Source organism: Saccopteryx leptura, chromosome 3, assembly GCF_036850995.1.
Source record: "Saccopteryx leptura isolate mSacLep1 chromosome 3, mSacLep1_pri_phased_curated, whole genome shotgun sequence".
NCBI classification, from domain to species: Eukaryota; Metazoa; Chordata; class Mammalia; order Chiroptera; family Emballonuridae; genus Saccopteryx; species Saccopteryx leptura.
In genome coordinates this window covers 234,548,578-234,572,317 of record NC_089505.1, presented here as the reverse complement: position 1 = coordinate 234,572,317, position 23,740 = coordinate 234,548,578, and the positions used below count along the sequence as shown (strand labels likewise).

At 40.5% G+C, this 23,740-nt stretch overlaps 1 protein-coding gene and 1 non-coding gene across 5 annotated transcripts in view; one reads left to right on the top strand and one right to left on the bottom strand.

Moving 5' to 3' along the window:
• CTNNA2 (catenin alpha 2) overlaps nucleotides 1-23,740 on the bottom strand; it is a 1,214,276-nt gene that overhangs the window by 83,421 nt on the left and 1,107,115 nt on the right. For all 4 annotated transcript variants that reach the window (XM_066377864.1, XM_066377865.1, XM_066377862.1 and 1 more), the window contains exons 10-12: nucleotides 19,787-19,879; nucleotides 18,691-18,847; nucleotides 9,663-9,863 (exon numbers count right to left, since the gene is read on the bottom strand). In XM_066377864.1, coding sequence (XP_066233961.1) covers nucleotides 9,663-9,863; nucleotides 18,691-18,847; nucleotides 19,787-19,879 — 451 coding nt within the window. The remainder of the gene's footprint in view (nucleotides 1-9,662; nucleotides 9,864-18,690; nucleotides 18,848-19,786; nucleotides 19,880-23,740) is intronic.
• On the top strand, nucleotides 16,091-16,164 carry TRNAL-UAG (transfer RNA leucine (anticodon UAG)). Its single transcript has one exon. It is a non-coding gene; the product is annotated as a tRNA-Leu (tRNA).

The window sequence follows — 23,740 nt, the reverse complement described above, 5'->3', positions numbered from 1 at the left end:
GTAAAGGAGAGTATAATCTAAACCAATGTTTTTCAATTTTCCTTGTTGTTTTGATTGTCATCAAGGTCAGTGTTAGACACTATTCCATTATAACCTAACCAGGTCCATGAGGAAAGAGAATCTTTAAAAAGACTTTGCCAAATAAATAAATAAATACATACATACCTACATAAATAAAATCTAATTTCCCTAGCGCAAATAAAATATTTTTCCAAAACACTTCCCAGCTTAATCTAATATTCTTATAAAACTACTTCCCTTCTACCTCAAATTTATAATACTTTACTGTGTATTAATTGATTTGATTTATTGGATTTGAATCTTGAGTATTCTCAAACGCTTTCTGAAATGCACTAGAGACAGCATAGGAATGCTATTTAAATACTTTCTCTAAATTTAAATTGTGATGTCTAGACCAATGATATACTAGGTTTTACGGTGCTTTCTCTCAATAGCTCTTAATCAAGTTAGGAGATGTTGAGAAAGGGAAGCCAAGAGCAGGGGAAAAAGTCCAGCTTAATCTGTTCCTTGTTCCCTGGTGACTGTCCACTCTTCCTGTCTCTCAGACAACTCTCAGCATCGTTCTGCCTGGTTCTATTCTTTCATCTGTGCGTACTCCTGGCCGTGGTTTCATCAGAGTCAGTCATCTGCTCCCTCTGTGGGAGTTCTGAAAGGCTTCCATTTTCATAAATTCATGTTTGGAAAATTACAATGTACATTTCAAACATTAAAATCAAGTTCCAGAAGGCCATACATAACCCATGAGCTGAATTGTTTGATAAAAGATGAAAAAACACCGCCTAGAAAAAAGGGAAAAAGTTCTGCTAAATTCCATTCACAATAACTTCCCTGAGCGAATCAGGGAACATCCATCTGCTCTTGTCTAGACACAAATTCCGTTCCCAGGGAAAGAAAATGCTTACTTGGAAAGTTTTCTTATATTTTAAAATAAGCATTTCAAAAATAATCGCAAATGGCTTATAAGTTATAAAGAAAGGATGACACATTTAATTCTGACTCTTAAGGAAGGAATAAAGAGTTGAACTGCCTTATTTAGTTTACAGTGTTTCTGGAAGCCACGCTTGATAAATACAGTTCAATTTGGCATCTGTGAGGTTTCAATGATTAAAATGCAGTAAAGTAACTGCTAAACATTTATTTCACATAATTTAAAAGATTCTGATTTTAATCATTAAACTTGTCATCTTAAAAAAGGACATAACCCTGTAGAGCATTGGCCTGGCATGTAGAAGTCCCAGGTTCAATTCTCGGACAGGGCTCACAGGAGAGGCGCCCATCTGCTTCTCCACCCCTCCCCCTCTCCTTCCTCTCTGTCTCTCTCTTCCCCTCCCGCAGCCAAGGCTCCACTGGAACAAAGTTGGCCCGGGCGCTGAGGATGGCTCCATGGCCTCCCTCTGTCTCAGATGCTACAATGGCTCCGGTTGCAATGGAACAATGTCTCAGATGGGCAGAGCATCACCCCATAGTGGATCCCGGTCAGGCGCATGTGGGAGTCTGTCTGTCTGCCTCCCCCCTGCTTCTCACTTTGGAAAAAAAAAAAAAAAAAAGTACACAACCACCAAAATAAGGTATTACTCTGTTAGTTATGTTTTCCATTTATATTAATAGACATTTTTAAGCTTAAACTCTAATCAAGGTTAAAAGAAATGAAGAGGTGGTTGTAAATATCAGAGGGTTAAAATTTATGTAGGAAGTAACACACACACACACACAGCCTAGCTAGAAAGGTAGATAGAACTCATATATACTGCTCACAAAATTTAGGGGATATTTTATCACTTCATAGTCATTTTTGAAATATCCCCTAATGTTTGTGAGCAGTATATATTAAGACAGACAAAACAGCAAAAAGAGTTTGCAACTTAGGGCAGTATATAGCAGGTACCTAATTAATGACACAGAGAATAAGAGCAATGGAGGCAGCCCTGGCCAGTTGGCTCAGTGGTAGAGCATCAGCCTGGCATGCAGGAGTCCTGGGTTCGATTCCCAGCCAGGGCACACAGGAGAAGTGCCCATCTGCTTCTCCACCCCTCCCCTCCTCCTTCCTCTCTGTCTCTCTCTTCCCCTACCGCAGCCAAGGCTCCAATGGAGCAAAGTTGACCCGGGCACTGAGGATGGCTCCATGGCCTCTGCCTCAGGTGCTAGAATGGCTCTGGTTGCAACAGAGCAACACCCCAGATGGGCAGAGCATCGCCCCCTGGTGGGCATGCTGGGTGGATCCCAGTTGGGTGCATGTGGGAGTCTGTCTGACTGCCTCCCCATTTCCAGCTTTGGAAAAATACAAAAAAAAAAAAAAAGAGCAATGGAGGCACAGGAGTCAGAGTGGCATAAGACATCACCAACAAGGATGAAACCAGCCTGTGCTAGGGAACAGGTAAAATCCGGAAAGATAAACCAGGTGCGGTGGTTATTTTGGGATATTAGTGACCAGAATAAACAAAATTTCTCTGGTTCTTATGTCCACCTGTTATTTTTCTTATTTTTCCTAATCAAACTATTTCTGGAATACACCAGTGACGTGTCACATATGCTCCCAAACAAGTGATTGTCAGCATATTCTTCCCATCTTTGTTTTAAACACCTGCACTGACTTGGCAGAAATTCCAGGTGAAGGGCACTTACCACCACCTCTGTTGTACATAATGAATACATCCTGCCCACCAGTCCCAGTGGATACCAGCACTCATGGTGTCCACAGGATGATGAACTATGCAGGCCCTCCCTCCACACCACTGTTGCTACCATGGATGTTGGTCCCTAAGGCTGCAGAAGTGACAAAAAAGAGGCATGTCCTTTGCAATTCCCAGATTTTGGAATCTATGATATGATTCATGCAGAACTAGAGATTCACAGTCTTCCTTTCAGTTTTACTTTGGCAACTGGGCACTGGAAAAGTGCTGCTTCTCCCACTACGTTGCTAAACCTATGACACATAAATATGGAACTGTGAGCCTTCCTATGTCCACCCTATCCAACCTCCACTTCCATTTTAGAGTTTTATTATCAGGCTAAATTGTGTACTTTCTCTGCTTAAGTTGTATTTTCTTGGAGGGTTCTTTGGTCCCTCGTGTCTGAATTCTAGCAGAACGTATTAATTATAAACAAGCCAGAATATTTCCATGTTTCTTCATGACCAGGGCTTTCTGACTGGTGACCTTGTTCAAAAGATGACTCAATAACAGTCCTAAGATAGTAAAATAAACCTGTAAGTCTCCAGTTTATCTCCCCCACAAAAAAATACATTCACATTTCAAAAGGGGATAAAACCATGAGCCATTCATTTATATCCCAAAGGGTTGTAACCACATGGGGACCTTTCCTGGAGAGAGTTAGTTGATATTAAAGAGGAAAGGTTTCTCTCCTCTTTTCAGGAGGGGAGAGGGGCAGCTGAGCACCAGTTCCTGCATGAGCTCCCAGAATCATATCGCAGTGGTTCCTCTCCTGCAGTGTGGACCTCCCCTTATGTGCAGAATCCAGTTGCCCTCATCATGTGCTTTGAGAAGTAGAATGAAGCATGGGGAACTGGCAAGGTTATTGTCATTAATAAGTTTTTTTTCTGAGCCAGAAACCTTGCATTCACTTTCAGGATAACATATAGATATTTAAAACCATCAGCCATGCCTGACCTGTGGTGGCGCAGTGGATAAAACATCGACCTGGAAATGCTAAGGTCGCCGGTTCGAAACCCTGGGCTTGCCTGGTCAAGGCACATATGGGAGTTGATGCTTTCAGCTCCCCCCTTCTCTCTCTCTGTCACTCCTCTCTCTCTCTCTCTCTTTCTGTCTCTCCCTCTCCTCTCTAAAATGAATAAATAAATAAAAAAATCAGCCAAATCCCTACAATACCAGAGTATGTAGGTTTCAGTCATACACAAAGGGCTTCATGATAAACTACCCATGCCTATTTAAGGGCTGTGAAGTGGATTAAATTTCCTTCTCATTCCTCCTACACTTCTGACTTCCCACCACCATGAATATCACAACCACCAATACATAAGACATTTTCCTCCATGGCATAATCCTTTCGACTTTTCAGAGAGAAATACTTTACACCACAGTAAGGGCCATATTAAAGTACATAATGGTATATTAGGATGTCTAGGCTGACAAAACCACAGTCATTACAGCTTCTATTGAAAGCCTTGACTTTCATAATCAAATTTCAAGGTCTATTATGGTGAAGTGAACTTAGACTGTAACAGACCTTTTTATCTATAATATCTAATATTTTCTGTCTTCCAAATAAGCTGTCCCTACCATCTTCTTCTGATAATGATCTTCCTTCAGCCTGCACCCACACATCCAGTCACATGTATAGGCAGATCACCTAGACCTGTGCAATCATACAATAAAAAAATCCTCTCAGTCCAAGTGGAATTAGTAATCTCCAAGTGGCCAAGCAGATTGCTTCCTTTTAATATGTAGAAAGAAGAAAGAAAGAAGTATTCATATTTATTGTGAAATCTTGGAGCTGTAAGCCTAAGGCTGCTAGTGGATATACTCTCTACTGATAAAAAAAAAAAAGTAATATTCAAATTATTTGTATTCATTTATTTAATACATACATATTAAATGCTAATTATAGAATAACACTGTTCCAGGCCCCAAGCACTTACAGAAACACCTGCCTCTAGGAACTGACAATCTAGTTGTGGATTATTTACACTGAAGAGAACATATTTAATGACAAAAGACTGATAGAGAGTGGTCCCTGTTGTCCTCAGCTGAGATTTGAGCTACCTCTTAAAGGAAAAATTCAAAACAGAGATGTAGAGAAAGAGAAAATGAAGACTATTACAGGAAGGAGAGTAGGAGCAGCATGGGTATATTTGTCTAAAGAATAAAAAATACACCTGTCTTGATGGATCAGAAGGTGTTTTACAGAAGATTCATGGGCAACAACTGTTCATGTTAAGTGCAGTTACCAGGAAGCCAGTAGACAGTGATGCATACATTCCAGCATCAATAATACTGACCAGTCTTGAATGACAAGACATCAGGCCACACATGAGAAGCTGAGGCCCAGCAGCATTAACTAATTTGTGTAAGGTCACAGTTAACTGGTAGAAGTCAAAGAATTGAGTTCTTCTGATTCCTAACCTGAATTCATTCTACTACATTATACTGAGATGAGACGATACTCCTCATTACTATTTCCAGTTCAGGTGCTTTCTAATTTTTATGAAAACTTTACAGAAGCATAAAAGTAAAAATTATACAAGTTTTACTAAGTTAAAAAAAAAGAAAGAAAGAAAAGCTAATCTGGAAAGGCTACATACTAAGTGATTCCAACTATATGACATTCTAGAAATGGCAAAACTATGGAGACAGTAAAAGGATCAGTGGTTGCCAGGGAGCTGGGAGGGGAAGAAGGATGATTAGATGGAATACAGAGTATTTTTAGGACAGTGAGAAACACACTGTATGATTAAACATAAAGATGGACAGATGTCATTACACATTAGTCAAACCCACAGAATATACAACACCAAGCATTAACTCTAAACTGGACTTGGGATGATTATGATATGTCTGGACGTTCATCATTTGTAACAAATGTACCACATTAGTGGGGATGTCCTTAACAGGGGTGGACACCATGCATATGTGCAATCAAGTAATATATGGGGAATATCTGTATTTTCCCTTCAGTTATTCTGTGAGCATTAAACTGTTCTCAAAAACATAAAGTCTTAATAAAAAAATTATACCATCTGTTTGGCCCACGTGTAGTTCAAAATAATAGGATTATAATTTCCATATACGCAGTGCTTAATAATATATAATCTTATTTAAAAATACTGTATTTTTTCCACTTCTTCTTTCCTCTGTCCCCTCTGAAGAAGGAACTGCTGGCAGAGTCTCAAAGATCTCACAACCTGATCGCATTCACATTGCCACACACGTGCATCAAACTATCAAATTTAAAAACTGACATTTCAATATACTCTGTTCAGTGAAGAATGAGTTATTCTTTACATATCTAAATATGATACCACTGGGTGTCCCTCTCAGCCTCCTGCAGCAACCGGACTTCGTAAATGAGACTTCTGAGGATGAGTCTGGTCAAGCGTGCACTTACTACCAAGCTGTGGACAATTTGTTATAATTCAGGTTTTACTGAAGAGCCCACCAAATAGGTAAGCATGTAGTAGGGCTGATGTAAATCGAGTTTATTGGGTATGTGTAAGCCTAGATTAGTTTTATAAAAAATAAACAAGTAATTTATTAATACATTGTTGCCCTTGAATTTTAGCATCATCATAATCCATAAACATTATTTCCTCAAATTTAACTCAGCATTCATATGAACACAAAAAGCACTCTTTTGTCTTTACTGAGGAAGTAAAATAATTCATGGAAAATAAAGTACAGACTGTTTTATCACCCTTTAGGTCTCTCTCAGTTTCTAGCTACTCAACCAAGGCTGTCGGGCGGTCAAGTGGGAGTTTCTCAACAGAGACCCACCCTGCATCACGTCTAAGTGGGGTCTGGCCTGTGTATACAAACTTCTTTAGCAGCCAAGTCTGGTCTAGTAGAGTTTCACCATTTTTTAAGATTCTTCCTTTGAACTATACCCTTTTTAAAAAAGATTTTATTTATTGAATTTAGAGAGGAAAGGAGAGAGAGAGAGAGCGAGAAGAGAGGGGAGGGGAAGGGAAGGGAAGAGTGGGAAACATCAACTGGTAGTAATTTCTTCTCACTATGTCTCTTGACCAGCCAAGTCTAGGGTTTTGAACCTGTGATCCCAACATTCACGGTCTACACTTTCTCCACTGTACCACCATAGGTCAGGCTATACTGTACTTTACTCCATTCCTTAACCATACTCAGTGACCACAACATCTGGGCTCCATTTTGGTTTATTTGAACTTGGCCTTATTTGGGGATATTTCTTTCCCTTAAGGCAGTTATTTTCAATGGGGTTATTATCTGCCAAGGACATGTGGCAATACACAGAGACACTTGGTTGTCACAACTTAGGGAGGTGAAAGGAGAAGTTTCTACAAGCATCTAGTGGGGGGAGGACAGACATACTGCTAAGCATGCTATAAGGTGCAGGACAGCTCCACTCCCCCAAGAAAGAATTCCTCAGGCTAAAATGTCAATAGGACAAAGGCTGAGAACTTCTACCTTAGGGTCTTGACTCTAACAACTCAGAGAGAACTAGTCAGAGCCTTGTAGGCTATCACAAGGCAAAAGAAAACATGACATTCTGTCTTCTGTGTCCTGAACCCCTTTCCATTTTCCGCATCCTTTTTCCTAGCACTGTCCATCCTTGAGCAATGTGCCTGTCTTCTCTCTTCAAAATAAGATGTACTCTCAGGACAAACTTTGATAGGATCATATTTAAAAAAGTAACCAAATCAATGTAGCTATAAGATTTTTTTTTTTTAATTGGGAACAAAACATTAGCCTAAAGGTAGAAACTTGGGCATTAGTAAGAGTCATAAGAGTTTTTATTTTGAGGACATATGTCTCCTTAGCACAGCCAGAAACAGACAAGTGGGAAATAATATAGACTTTATTTTTAGAAAAAAATACATTTTAGAAATAAATACATTTTATAAATATATACAACATATATATTTTTTTTTCAACAAAACTCTGCACAACCATAATCACAGGTTGTGATTCATAGGTCTGATCCTATGGTCCTCCTCAAATTCAATGTGTCTAGTACATTCTCCAACAATTCTAATTAAAAACCAATGAGTTAAAAGCTAATATTTTTGTTTCACTTCTTTAACAACATCTCTAGTTATAAAGAACCAATTCTGTTCTTGTTTAGAAAAGAGACCAATTGTTAACAGAAGCAAAATAATTCATATACCTTGTAAATTCTAGTTCTTAGCCCACTAACATCTACTTTTCCTTGACATGTATTCTTGTATTTTCTACTATAGTTGTGTATAAGCTGTTTATGTCAATGACTTCTACCTGTTTCATTTCCTTGTTATCTTCAATAGACCCTGAAGAATAGACTATATCTAAATATCTTGCTCATCTTATCTGTTCAATGAAGAATTAAATATGGACAACATAATCAGGAAGGTGACTTCAGTTAAGTTCCCAGAGTATTCAATCACTGTAAGGCAGGGCTAGAATGAGGATTTTAAAGGCTCTGAAAATTAATAAATAAAAGCAAAATCTTGATTAGCAACAACCACCTAGAATAGATTGCTCTGTTTCACTGATTTTCCTTTTTAGTTAAAAAAAAAAGAAAAGAAAAGAAAGAAAGCAAGAAATGAATCAGAAAATTATATACATTTCAAGACTTTGGTAAAAATTATGTTAAAATATCTCAATCAACTAAACATACTATCCTGGAGTTTAAATAAATTTTGCCTTAATGGGCACCACTTCTTCTGAACAATGCCTAAAATCTTTGTGTGTACAGAAATCACAGATAATTTTGCCATATGCTCTGCATCTTTCTTCTGTTCCAATTACTATTCCGACCAGTCATGAGCAGGTATGAACTGAGAATCCTGCCTCCATGTGTTCCATCCTCCTCAGACACTTTCTTAGTGTCACACCCAGACAGTGCTGCGATACGTCAGATATGTTCTGTGAAGCTGAGACTTTGTGAAAAATGGAGCTAATGGGCCAGGAACTGAGAACCACAGAAAAGTGAGAGGGTCCCCTAAATGGTGAAAGAAAATTCCTTCAATTGGAAAGCTATATGCCTATTAAGTCTCCCAAGCAAGGAAAGAAATACTGTTTGGCTTGCTGTGTTGCTCTACTCTATGCACAGGGCAAGCCTATTTGAAAGAAAACAGTGCTGAATTTCAGCTAATTAAAAAGCAAGTAGATCTTATTATCATTATTGTTATTTCTAATTCTTAATCTGTGAGAATTCTCAAGAGCAACAATCTCTGGTTATGCTTTTTATTTTGTGATATTACACTATTCCCATTCTGCTTATATTTCACAGAAAGCAGCCAATGTCTCTGTTTACTTCTTTTTTTCTTGGTATTCCAGATGAACAAATTATCTACAAATATCTTTGTAAACAACATGTGCCTTGTAGAAGGAAGCCTGTTTCTAACATTCCAATCTTAGAATACTGCTGTATCTGACCTTTAAAAGACACATCTACTTTTGAAAAGCCCAGTGGGTTCCAAAGCCCATGTGCAGACAGTCAATGAACAACTGAAGTACTACAACTAAGAGTTGATGCTTCTCATCTCTCTCTCTTCCTGTCTCTCTCACTCACTAAAAAAAAAAAAAGAAAAAGAAACAGACTAGAAATGGATTTCAAGTTCAAGATTCCAAGTTTCAATCACATCTCCACTATTATCTAGCTTCATAAAACTTTTCTATCTCTTAACTGATTCAAACCTCCATGTTTGCATTTGTAATCGGAAATAATTTTTGTTATTTTTCTACTTCATAAGGTCCTTGCGAGAATCAAATGAGGTTATATATGGAAACTACAAAGTCATATATACGTGCAAAGCAATAAAATCATTCTGCTAAAGTTATACAAATTTAAACTCAAGAAACAAAAACAGTTCCCTTCCATGTGTAATATAATTGCATAAAGGCCTATGGAAAACAATGAAACAAATTCATATATTCAAATATGGAAATTAATCACATATTGACATTTTGGTCAAATCTAATATCCCTGTTTACCTGTCTCAGAGAGCAGTTTTGTGGCTTCCAGCACCTTCTCAGTATAAACACCAGCTTCATAGTTCTCCATCTCAGCATTGATGATGTGTATGACTCGGGCTGCCCGGCCCCTGATGGCCCCTGCAGTGCGGTCTAGAGTGTCCACGTCCCCTTCCTGAAGGGCTATTACACACTTGTTCACATCCTCCAAGATATGGTTTTCTGGGGGTGGAAAAACGTGTACATTTATGTGATTTTACATCACTCAGTCCCTTAATAACCAATCTAAGATTCCTCAACTATCATGACCCATCATCTTGCACATGTTAATATATGCCAAACGACACAGAATGATATTTAAAGGACATCATTTATAATAACAATTGTGGTTCTCAAACTTGAGCACCAGCCTGAGGACTTACAGAATCACATGGACTGCTAGGCATCCTTCCCAGGGTTTTTGGTTTGTTCTGGGGTAGAGACTAAGAAATTACATTTCTATCAAGTACCCACCTGATGCTAATGTTTCTGGTGCAGGGACCATACTTTGAGGACCACTAACTTAAAGAATATGCCTTCCTTTGTTCAATGTTTGAGATCTATTGCACAGAAAAGCCATTTAAAAGTGGGTTGCAACACCCAATGCAAAGTTGACTGGCTAAGCAGGAACATTTCTGGAAGTGACTACAGCCGTGATGGCAAACCTTTTTATATAGCCGCCCACTTTTTTATTTATTTATTTATTTATTTTTTGTATTTTTCTGAAGCTGGAAACGGGGAGAGACAGACAGATTCCCGCATGTGCCCGACCGGGATCCACCCGGCACACCCACCAGGGGCGATGCTCTGCCCCTCCGGGGGGTCGCTCTACTGTGACCAGAGCTACTCTAGCGCCTGGGGCAGAGGCCAAGGAGCCATCCCCAGCGCCCGGGCCATCTTTGCTCCAATGGAGCCTTGGCTGCGGGAGGGGAAGAGAGAGACAGAGAGGAAGGAGGGGAGGGGGGTGGAGAAACAAATGGGCGCTTTTCCTATGTGCCCTGGCCGGGAATCGAACCCGGGTTCCCCGCACGCCAGGCCGACGCTCTACCGCTGAGCCAACCAGCCAGGGCCAAGAACCGCCCACTTTTGCAGTGCTGGTCAACCGTCAACCTGGTCCCTCCCGCCCACTAGTGGGCGTTCCAGCATTCATGTCGGGCCAGTCACAGCACCATTTAGTTGCTCCCCTACCCCATCATGAAAGCTGGAACACCCCTGGGCGGGGAAGGACCAGGTTGACCAACACTGCAAAAGTGGGCGGTTTTTATAAAAAGGTTCACCATCACAGGACTAGAGATTTTTTTCTAGACATAACCAGCTTTGGGTGCATGTTTGTTTGATCATATTTTTAATAAGGACCATTTAGGGGAAACTACAGAATGAGCAAATATTATCCAGTGAGTCTTCTAATGTCATATCATGCACAAAGTACATGCAATGTAAAAAACTGATTATGTGAAGATGGTCTTAGAGTTCTCCACAGTTAAAATACAATCCGGTCTTGTGCTGGTTCCTTCAGACTAGTGTCAAGATCAGTGATCACTTTTCTGCCATTGCCCAAAACAGAATCCAAGCAGGCAGGCAGGATGAGAGGCTGTACTCTCTAATATCATAGAGAAAACACACAATCTGCACTTGTAGATTAGTATGCAATTTAGTATTTCCCATGTCCAAAGTGAGATTTGTAATGATGTATGTCCCTTGCACATTCTTTAGAAACAGAATACTAAGGAAAGGTTCAAAAAGTTTAGTATTTTTCATTTGAGGAAAGAAAAAAACCTGGAAACACATCCACACACCAAACAGGTAAATAGAACAAGTATGGAAATAGTCCCAAATAGTCTGGTACCTTTTAAAAAATATAACTGCCAATCTCAATGAATAGTTAATAAAGAATTAAAATAAATGTTTACAACTTTAAGAATTTTATAGAGCCAGTTCATATTTTAAAATTCCCAAAGAAGAAATGGAAGAGTATTAGCAGATTTTCCAATGTACTTTTATTACACCATCACTCAGAGAGAATATTTGTTCTTATAGAACATTTAGTAAAAACTGCAAAGTATACTTTTCATCAAGGAATATCCATTTTGGCTTCATATGATTTCCTCACTCAACCATTACAAATTTCTGATTTCTACATTCTGCAGTTCTTTCATTTCAGATAGAAATGAGAAAAAGTTAAATGAAATCTTTTAATTTTAATATTCAGATACCTTAAAATTACAAGAAGTAGTACTTCTGCATGCTGATATATTTCTAAGAGAATAACAATTGTGAGAATGTAGACGTAACAGTTTTCATTTTGATTAAGAAACTTCTGAAAACCACCCCTTTTATAAGATCTTGGATTACTGTACATCATGCAAACTCACCTAAAAGGACAGGATTTTAAATACCAAAGTTTGATAGAAACAGGCCTCTCTTGTCCTGCTGGATACTTCCAGACAATTAAAATACTCCCCAATCCTTGAAAGTAAGTAACTACTGAGAAGATCTCCAGGCCAAAAGCTGTCACCCAGCTGCCACTGTCTTTTAATAAGCACGTGTATGAATAGGCATAGCTACTGCTTCTTTATGCATAGTTTAAAGATGGAATTTTGGAATTGAATGCAAAACAAGAATCTGTTAATTATATTAGATACTAATCTCTCTGGAGTTAATTTTTTAAAAAATTAAGCAACCCACTTATGACCCAATCTATTAAAATAAAATGATAGTTTTAAAAAAAATTTCATTTTCCAAACTAGAAACATGTAATTAGTTTAATTAAGGAGCAAGAAAAAGAATATGCTTTTGTATATATAACTATACATATTTAAAGGAGGCCTGCAGAAGTTAAAAATACATGAAATTCAAAACTGCTGTTAATTAGTCAAATCATCAGCTAATTTGTTCACTGGTAATCAGGTTAATCAAATCCTGTGAATAAAGTATTGGCTCAGTTTTCTCAATCAACATTTTTTGGAAATGTTAAGATACTGTAGTTCACTCAGTATCTCCCAACTTTCTCCTATTACAGTACCCCTTTTTTTTTTTTTTTTTTTTTTTTTTACAGAGACAGAGTGAGTCAGAGAGAGGGATAGACAGGGACAGACAGACAGGAATGGAGAGAGATGAGAAGCATCAGTCATTAGTTTTTCATTGCGCGTTGCAACACCTTAGTTGTTCATTGATTGCTTTCTCACATGTGCCTTGACCGCGGGCCTTCAGCAGACCGAGCAACCCCTTGCTGGAGCCAGCGACCTTGGGACCAAGCTGGTGAGCCTCGTTCAAACCAGATGAGCCCGCACTCAAGCTGGCGACTCGGGGTCTCAAACCTGGGTCCTTCCGCATCCCAGTCCTACGCTCTATCCACTGCATCACCACCAGGTCAGGCTACAGGTACCCCTTTCATGGAAAAAAAATCAACTCTCTCACAGTGGTTGTACTGCTACATACACACATGTATATACACACACACATACTGATACATATATACATATAGATACACACATGTATATATGTTCTGATGATAAAGAATGTTCTTAAAGAGACTTGTATTTTATTAATCTAAGTACCAACAATTTATTTTATTTTTATTTATTTATTTTTTAACAGAGAGAGAATCAGAGAGAGGGATAGATAGGGACAGACAGACAGGAACAGAGAGAGATGAGACACATCAATCAATAGTTTTTCGTTGCGGCTCCTTAGTTGTTCATTGATTGCTTTCTCATATGTGCCTTGACTGTGGGCCTACAGCAGACTGAGTAACCCCTTGCTCGAGCCAGCGACCTTGGGTCCAAACTGGTGAGCTTTACTCAAACCAAGTGAGCCTGCACTCAAGCTGGCGACCTCAGGGTCTTGAACCTGGGATCTCCGCATCTCAGTCTGATGCTCTATCCACTGCGCCACCACCTGGTCAGGCCCAACAATTTTTTTTTTGAAAGAGCTATATATGTTTATATAAACATAAAATTTTATCACAAAACAATACTTGGTGTAAATATGGTCGGCTGAACCCCTTGTAACAGTTTCTCCCTTCCTGCTCCCTACACCTTTATGCCGGGGCTCATAGGTTTTGATCACACTGGTCTGTTATCTAGCAAGAAGGGCAATGAATTATTTGAATACAATCCACATTGCCACCACATTTGCATTCCTGCCACCACATTTGCATTCCTGACAGTGCCTTACACACAAGAGACCATCAAAGAAGAAATAGTGAATAAACTCCTCCATTCAAAAGAGACAAGCAGATATATATTTTGATCCTCACGTAGTTTTCAAGAAAAAGAATTCATTAGGCAAGAATAGAGAGGGATGCTGTTTCAACTAGACAAGACTACAGAAGTGAAAGGAGCAACAAAAAGCATGTGTGTTCCGGAGATGATTATACTGCTAGGAAGAACTGCTCAAGTGCTTTGGATATTACACCTGGATATGTAGCGTGGTATTTTAAACACATCATAAAACGCTTTACTGTAACAGATTTTGTAATAAACATCCTTGAATTTTTGCAACTCGACTCTTTCAGAAAAGATACAATTTTATTACAAAAAAAAATCATTGGTGATCAAGCTACTTGATTATAAACCTCGAGCTATTGTTTCAAAATTCAAAAACAAAGTTCACTATGTGAATTTTTAAAGAGAAAAAAAACTGAAGACCCTGGAGTCAAAGAAAAAAAATGAACAAAACTTTTATATATTATGGCATTGAGTTAATAGCTTTTTCAGATCTTACATGCCTGCTATTTTGTGAGCCAGACCCAAGAATTAAACTGTCACATGGTTAATGTCAAGATGCTCATTTTATAACATTATTAGAATTGTAGTTTCTGCCCAGTGGGAGAGTTTAAGTGCTCTAACACAGCCATTGCACTTCTTTATGAGCCTGGGCCACATCTCAAAATTGGTTTTGCTCCTGTAATGTTAATAGCTAGCATCACTGCAACCCAAACTTGTTGCATTTCAAATAGACAAATTGAGTACTCAGACACACAAGTTCAGGTAGCTGAAACAAAACAAAACACAGAAAACTATCATCCTTTTAACACTAGGCTCTTTTTCATTGTTTTTTAAATAGCGTTTCCTACCAGGATAGATAATCCCTTAAGAAGAAACTGATACCTAAAATGTCATTAATACCATTTCAAAATATCTCCTGGGCCAAACTTGCAATTTACAAATGAAAACGTTTTGGCTCCAGCTTGGAGAGGAGAGGAGAGGTAGTTTGCCCAACCATCAGGGCTGTGTCCACAGCCTACCAGCAGGCGAGAACGGGATGTGTCATTATTTGTCAAGCCCAACGGTGGAAAGGTGCCTGCCGTCTCCGAAGACATGCTCCAGCAGGCCCGCTGCGACAGGCTCCTGACAGCACCTGTTCATTTTCCTGTCATGGCACACTGCGGCCCTGAGACCACTGGGCTTGGACTGCACCGTGTTATCAGCGGAAGCCAAAGCCTTTTCTTGTTGCTGGTAATAATGAGAGGCACAAAGGAATGGCGGGGAGAAAAGTGGCATAGAGGAGGGCTGGCAGGAGAAAATTAAGAAAAGCTTGAAAACTACTGAAAAAGTCTGAGATAAGACCTGCTCATCTTGTTTTCTCTCCACCCTCAAAAATTTCTGTACATGCATTTAAAGAAAAGGAGAAGTTGGGAAAGTCTGAAGTTCTGAAAGCCTTCCTCTTTGGAAAAGGTAATGCATGGGTATTTTCTACTCATTTGAAGACTGAGGGGGAGGGGGGGAGGGGCCCGGGAGGGGGAGGAAAGAGGCAGAGTAAGATTCCCCAGGGCTATTAGGATTGCTCTGTGAGATCTGAGCCTGGGTAGGGAGACTCCTTGCTTCTTCCTGCAGGCCCCTGGAGTCATCCTGACAAAAATGACTGCATACTAGAAAGATACTGAATATTGTTGGCCACCCTTCTATCCCCTACTATACAAATCCAAACAGTTTCTAAGCTCCTGATGAGACACACATTTCTTGGGCATATATTTTATGTAAGGACTTGGCCATCAGCAAAGCAAAAATCCCAAGAATGACAACATATTGGGTTCTTTATTAGACAAACCGTAAGTATGAGTTTATTTAAATGAATAGCTGATTTTATAAATCAGAAAAAAAAAATAGTGAACCTTGGGAATGAAGAACAGGACAGATTTCTGAAGGGGAAGAGAGGAATAAGGATACCAGAGGTAGAGGGGAGCAGCAAGGAGGGGGGAAGGGCCACAGGAAACTTCCTGTTTAGCTTGACTTAGAGCAGGGGTCCCCAAACTTTTTACATGGGGCCAGTTCACTGTCCCTCAGACCGTTGGAGGGCCGGACTGTAAAAAAAAACTATGAAAAATCCTTATGCACACTGCACATATCTTATTTTAAAGTAAAAAAAACCAAAACGGGAACAAATACAATATTTAAAATAAAGAACAAGCCCTGGCCGGTTGGCTCAGCGGTAGAGCGTCGGCCTAGCGTGGAGGACCCGGGTTCGATTCCCGGCCAGGGCACACAGGAGAAGCGCCCATTTGCTTCTCCACCCCTCCGCCGCACTTTCCTCTCTGTCTCTCTCTTCCCCTCCCGCAGCCAAGGCTCCATTGGAGCAAGGATGGCCCGGGCGCTGGGGATGGCTCTGTGGCCTCTGCCTCAGGCGCTAGAGTGGCTCTGGTCGCAACATGGCGACGCCCAGGATGGGCAGAGCATCACCCCCTGGTGGGCAGAGCGTCGCCCCATGGTGGGCGTGCTGGGTGGATCCTGGTCGGGCGCATGCGGGAGTCTGTCTGACTGTCTCTCCCTGTTTCCAGCTTCAAAAAAATGAAAACAAAACAACAACAAAAAAAAACAACAACAAATAAAATAAAGAACAAGTAAATTTAAATCAACAAACTGACCAGTATTTCAATGGGAACTTTAGGCCTGCTTTTGGCTAATGAGATGGTCAATTTCTGGTTCCATATTTGTCACTGCTAGCTCTAACAAGTGATATGACATGCTTCTGGAGCCGTAACAAGACTGTCCCACGTCACCAGAAGTAGTACTGTACATGAGCGACACCGTGCTTTGCAGCGCCGCCACATACAGTACAGTGACCACCAATGAAAGAGGTGCCCCTTCTGGAAGTGCGGTGGGGGCCGGATAAATGGCCTCAGGGGGCCACATGTGGACCACGGGCCGTAGTTTGGGGACCCCTGACTTAGAGAGAACCTTGTAGCTTCTGAAAAGAGATAATCCGCATACTAATACCTTCTGTCCCAGTTACCTACCCTCTCAAAGACTTCATTTTCTCAAGGAAGGCTTAGAATACCACTACCTATGTTACAGAATTTTGGCAAGAACATAAGCCAACAGCAGAGTCGGTCAAGTTATAGACACTGAGCATGTGTTAGCTTGCTTTTCCCATCTGCCTTGTCTCATCCTCCATGGCTTCAAAGTTGGCTTTTTGATTATCCATCAGATCTATAGATTTGACTATGCTGCTGTCACAAAGCTTTCAACAGAATCCCCTGGTGGGAATTTCTTTTCTGTTTCTTCATGAGAAGGAAAGACTGCAGCTAGGAAAAATCCCCAAACACAATAAGCCTCCCCAAGAAATCTCTCCCACACTGTTGCAGAGAGAGGCCCTGGCTGCTGGTCCCCACCAGCAGTGCTGCGACCTCTCCCTCTCAGGCCTCAGAGGCCAAGAACAAAGATAGCCTGGTCAGGGCTATTGTTGACTGAGTTGACAGGTGTGAGTTCTACACAACTGTAGGTAGAATCAACACAGGATCAATTTGAAATTTTCAAGGGTCACTTGATTATCTGAATACCTCACATTGGAGGCCAATGTTTCCTGTGACCTCTTCCCCCACCCCTCCCACACACACTCTTCTATGTGAACTGAGCCAAATGTGTTTGGAGAAAGGCCCATTTGCTGGCTGGCTGGTTGCCCTGTTTCACCATGGTGCTGATGAGTTCTGTTAAAAGATCAGAATGAGCCCTGGCCGGTTGGCTCAGTGGTAGAGCATCAGCCTGGCATGAAGGAATCCCAGGATCGATTCCCGGCCAGGGCACACAGGAGAAGTGCCCTTCTGCTTCTCCACCCCTCCCCCTCTCCTTCCTCTCTGTCTCTCTCTTCCCCTCCCGCAGCCAAGGTTCCGTTGAAGCAAAGTTGGCCCAGGTGCTGAGGATGGCTCCATTGCCTCTGCCTCAGGCGCTAGAATGGCTCTGGTTGCAACAGAGCAACACCCCAGATGGGCAGAGCATTGCCCCCTGGTGGGCATGCCAGCTGGATCCCAGTCGGGAGCATGGGGGAGTCTGTCTGATTGCCTCCCCATTTCCAACTTCAGAAAAAAAAAAAAAAGAAAAAAGATCAGAATGACTACATGATTATTCAAATGCACTAACACCCTCCAGTCTAACTTCATTTACTAATAAGAAAGTTACAATTTCAATGACTAGGTTCTATTTGCTTTCCCTCACTCCCTTAAACAACCTCATAGATAAGTGCTCAAAGCCGCTACAGCTCCCAAGTGCCTTCTCATGGGCTCATTCTGTGGCTAGTATTTCTTCCTGGCTTATGGCAAACCCAGCCATTTGTTACTAAAACAACAGCCAAATTGGAACAGCGTATTTTCTTTTTCGGTATTTAAACATAAACCATAGTCACCTATCTGAAATTTGAATTAACCTATCCCATACTTTTTTCAAATGGGTGATACAGATGCATCAGAAACTATCCTGTTTCAAACAAAACAAAACACAACAATAAAAAAAATGAACAAGAAAGGGACCTAAGTCTTCTTAAATAATCTTTTTGGGCTCCTAATATCTTTGTCAGAAAGTTGTGTTTCCCTCCCTAATGCTATAACTAGTATCTTGAAATAATGTACGCACCAAAGAAAAATTTTCAAGAGGGTTTCTGGTCACATCTGCAGTGATGAGTGAAAGCTCAGAGCTCCAAGAGCACTTGAAACCCAGACCCAGGACACTTACAAATGATCCCTTATCTCATCCTGTCCTCCCCTTTCAGCTGCCTTCTCGGGCCTGTTTCTGATTACCTGAGACAGAGAGAAAATCATCCACTGAGGTGATATCATCCACAGCCTCTGTCAACACCCGGACCTGCTTCTCCCACTGGTCTTTGAAGACGTCCATGTTGTCCTGAGCAACTTTGCTCTGTGGCCGGGCAGCCAGGGTAAGAGCGGCGTTGATGACCTATTTGATAGAGACAATTTGGGGGGATGTATGGAAACACTTCAACATACCATGTGGGAACCCTGGACCATGTAGCTTCTTCAGATACCATATATCCCCATGTATAAGACGCTCCCATGTATAAGATGCACCTTAATTTCATCGAATGCACCAAATTTGAAAAAAAAATGTATTATATAAAGTTATTAAACTTAAGTTTTATTCATCATAAAATTCATACAACTCCTCATCACTGTCAAAACTCTCATCCATTAGCTTGTATTTATTGGTGTCTGATGACAAATCACTGTCTTCAACAATGACCGTAAAAACAAGCACGAAAAAGTGGGGAATGCAAGTAAAAAATCTACAACCACTGTATAAGATGCACTCAGTTTTTAGACCCCAAATTTTTCCAGAAAAGGTACATCCTATACATGGGGAATATAGTAATTGGGTTTGTAGTGTCCAGAAGGATAATCAAAAACACGAATGATGAAGTAGGTTATCAACCACCATTTATTTCTGTTTGCTTTGTTTTCCTTATCTTTTCAGATACAGTAATTAGCATCAGGTTTCCAAAAGTATTTTCTGGACAAGTCCTGCTTACAGACGTGGCAGAAACGTAAGTCTTGTTCTGCATGCGCAAGCTCGTAATTTAGTTGTTGAAACAAGATAAATAGATATAGAGTGTTTAAACAACACCTCAAAACCAATAAAACAAAGCCAATATGAGTGGAAAAAAGACAATAATTGCCACAGTGATTCTGAAGAGACTAGAATAGTTCGATTTTTTTTTTTTTTGTAAAGTTGGGACTTAAAATAACTCATAGATGTTGGATAGCATGTTCCAGAGAGAGGAAAGAGGGCAAGGCCAGGAGTAACAGGAGGGCTGGAGTGTGGAAGGTCTCGAGTATCAGGTCACCAGCGAGCTTTTGAAATAGAGTGAGTGATGCTTACCTGGGGACAGAGACTGTCGATCTGGGTGGCGGCCATGCGGACTAATTTCACGCCTTCCTCATTGTTGGAGATGGAACAGGCCAAATTGGCAACCTGTAATGGAAGAAGAGTTGAATGAAAATTACATCAAGGCAAAGGAAAAGTGTACTGTTGTACGATCTTGCACCTTCTGTGGAGGGTGACACAGCCAAGAGAAATCCTCCACAAATAAGATTAGGGTACCCTTCAGGGTTGAACCAAATATCAGTAGTTTTAATGCTAAGTACGGCATTAATTCCAGAATAGGGTGCTAATAACAAATTATTGTTTCAGGCTTTTCAGAGGCACATGCAACAGTGCACTTAAACTGTGTTTCTCTGAACAGTTTTTTGCTCTGGGCTGCCCTGATCCACCCGCGCTGTCACTTGGGCCCCCTGAGGCTCATCACTGAGTACAGAACACTGCTTTTGGCCAAATCATTACTAAATTCTGACCAGTGACGGAGATGCTCCAGGCAATGCCTCAAATTTAAAGAGACTCCTAGGGCCTTGCCTGTGGTGGTGCAGTGGATAGAGCATCATCAACCTGGAACACTGAGGTCACCAGTTCATAACTCTGGGCATGCCCGGTCAAGGCACATATGAAAAGCAACTATTAGGAGCTGATGCTTCCTGCTCTTCCCATACTTCTCTCTCTCTCTCCCCACTCTCTAAAATCAATACATAAAATTGTTACAAAAAATAAAAATGAAAAATAAAAGACTCAAAGTAAGCTGAAAAGCAGAGTGCTCTACCCAAAGAAACTCAGATCGGCTGTCAGAGTCTGTCAGGAAGATGTTAGTCCACAGTAGCCAATGACAAAGCTGTCAGAGGCCACATGGGCCTGCAAAATGTATAGAAGAGACTGTTATAATCCATAGGTAACAACCCTGGCTGGTTGGCTCAGTGGAAGCGCATCGGCCCAGCATGTGGATGTCCCGGGTTTGAATCTCAACCAGGGCACACAGGAGAAGTGCCCATCTGCTTCTCCACCCTTCCCCCTCTCATTTCTCTCTATCTCTTGCTTCCCTCCTGCAGCCAAGGCTCCATTGAAGCAAAGTTGGCCCAGGCACTGAGGATGACTCCATGGCCTCCATCTCAGTGGCTAGAATGGCTCCTGTTGCAATGGAGCAATGGCCCAGATGTTCATAGCATCGCTCCCTAGTGGCTATGCCAGGTGGATCCTGGTGAGGTGCATGTGGGAGTCTGTTTCTCTGCCTCCCCGCTTCTCACTTCAGAAAAATACAAAAAAAATTTCATAGGTAACAGTGGAGTGTGTAGCAAATGAGAACATGCAGGTCTAGTATAAAGGCATTCCAATTTCAAATTTTTAACACATGATACCAACCTAAACAGCTGAACTGAATTCAAGTTCCCAGGTCAAGCATTTCAGTTTGTGTTATTCCTTCTCTACAAGGAGTAAGAATTGGTAATACAAAGTCAGATTGACTGGCCAAAGTCAACAGAACATAAAACCACCATCAAGACACTGATCAGTCCCATCAGGTTGGTGTCAAGAGAAGAGGAGGGCAGGGATTAGTAAAGCCAAAGGAAAAGAGAAGAGCCACCAAGCCCAGGGGCCGCAGGACAAACAAAACAGTGATTAGCAGTGAGAGAGTCCCTAGGAGCCTTCTGGCCACATGCGTTTTGTATCTGGCTCACTTCTGCTCCCCAATACTAGGTTGCTTTCCTGCCATGTCTTAAGTCCTGGTAAATTCCACTGCACTACATGTGTGTGTAGCTCCTAGTGTAAAAACACCTTAGTTAGATAGTGGGCAGCAGAGGGAAGAGCACAGAGCTGGAGATCATTCAGAGGACTGTTCCCCATCAGCAAAAGGAGATGAGTAGATGGTGATGCTAGAAATACTTTCAGCTTGACCAGGCGGTGGCCCAGTGCATAGAGCATCAGACTGGGACACAGAAGACCCAAGTTCAAAACCCCGAGGTGGCTCTGCTTAAGCGCAGCCTCATCAGATTTGAACACAAGGCTCACCAGCTTGAGCACGGGGTCGCCAACTTGAGTGTGGGGTTTCCAGCTTGAGTGTAGGATCATAGATATAACCCCAGGGTGGCTGGCTTAACCCCAAAGGTCACTGGTTTAAAGCCCAATGTCACTGGCTTGAGCCCAAGGTCTGTGGCTTGAGCAAGGGGCTCACTGGCTCTGCTGTAGCCTCTGGTCAAGGCACATATGGGAAAGCAATCAATGAATAATGAAGGTGCGCAACTATGAGCGGATGCTTCTCATCTCTCTCCCTTCCTGTCTGTCTGTCCCTCTCTCTGTCTCCCTCTCTGTCACACACACACACACACACACACACACACACACACACACAAGAGAAAGAGAGAGAGAGAGAGAGAGAGAGAGAGAGAGAGAGAGGGAGAGAGAGAGAGAAGGAAAGAAAGAAAGAAAGAAAGAAAGAAAGAAAGAAAGAAAGAAAGAAAGAAAGAAAGAAAGAAAGAAAGAAAGAAAGAAAGAAAGGCTTTCAAATACTATTTAAGAAAATCATTAGTCCAAAGAAACCTGTTTTGAAGGTTTGGAGGACCAAGTCTATTAGAGTAAGTATATATACTATGAAAAATCATAGACTGAGTTCCAAACCTTATCATGTACTTTCTTATATTTAATAGTTTACCTTTGATTCTTTAGATAGCTTTTACTATGTTACTTAGTTTTCAGGAGAGGTCTACTGGAAAGACAAATACACCTTACCATTTCCATTCACAGATACTAAAGACCCAGGGATATGTGGCTCCTTGTAGGCTGGTCCAGAACTAATAATACAGATTCTTAATTTCCTTTTTGTTATAATATAGTCTCCACTCTGCATTTTATTAATCTTTGTTATAGTTTTATGTATTATTATTCTTTATTATATTCTAGGGTGTTTTATATTTCAAATGCCAGACTAATTTGTGCTCACTAAGTGTTTACTAATATAAAGAATAGCTTTTTAATATTTTTTACTGCATATAGTGATTTGTAATACATCATGAATTAAAGATAATTCCAAAGATAAAGTAAAATTCTCCCTTCAATTTGCCTAAAAATTTTCCCATTATCTTCCAGCAGATGTTTACCAATACTACGGTGTTCAGCAATGGTGCCCATATTCTGGTCCATTGTTTGAGTCCAAAGTGCTGTGTCCCCTGTTCATGGTGGCACAAGAAAAGTCAGAATGCAGTGGTGAACTTCCAGAAAGATATACATATATATGTAATATAAAACTTTATCTTTTAATCTGCAATTAAATTCTCCCTATTTCTGCTGTTGAACTCTCTTTCATTTTATCTAGTAATTTCAGATAATTTTTTTTTGTTCTTTATCATCCTTGCTCGGTTTGTGAGAAAGGCTAGAGGTCATGCTTGTGCATAGCAGTGGACAGTTGCTGAAGAGTTTGGCATGATTATATAAGAACAACATGAAAGCTTAGAAATGATCCAGGAACCAGTCTTGGGTATATTTGCTTGCATCTTTGCAAAAATAGGAAGGAAATACCCATACTCTCAATGAGATAATGGCTCTAAGACCAAGCATTCAATGGCTGTTAACATAAATATATATATATATAATTGAGAGTAAGAGAAACAGATGTGTATCTCTTTATAGATGGACATAACACTACTTATAAAATCTTTTTGCCAAAAACAAACATAAAAAACCTGGAAATGATCAACCTTAGGATCAGTTCTGAATTTACAGGACATTCAAGAGTCAAACATGTAAAGTAAAACAATTTAAATGCAATCATTAAAATCTCTGTGATGATAAATGAGTAGGAAAGTCAGACTTTTTCTGGTTTCTGAATAGAACAAGTAAACTGCAATACACACATGCATACATATGAAAAGTGCATAAATAAAAGTACATTGTGAAACAACCAAATAAATTTAAGTATTGACTATATTGGACGACATGTAGGAGTTAACATTTTAAAGT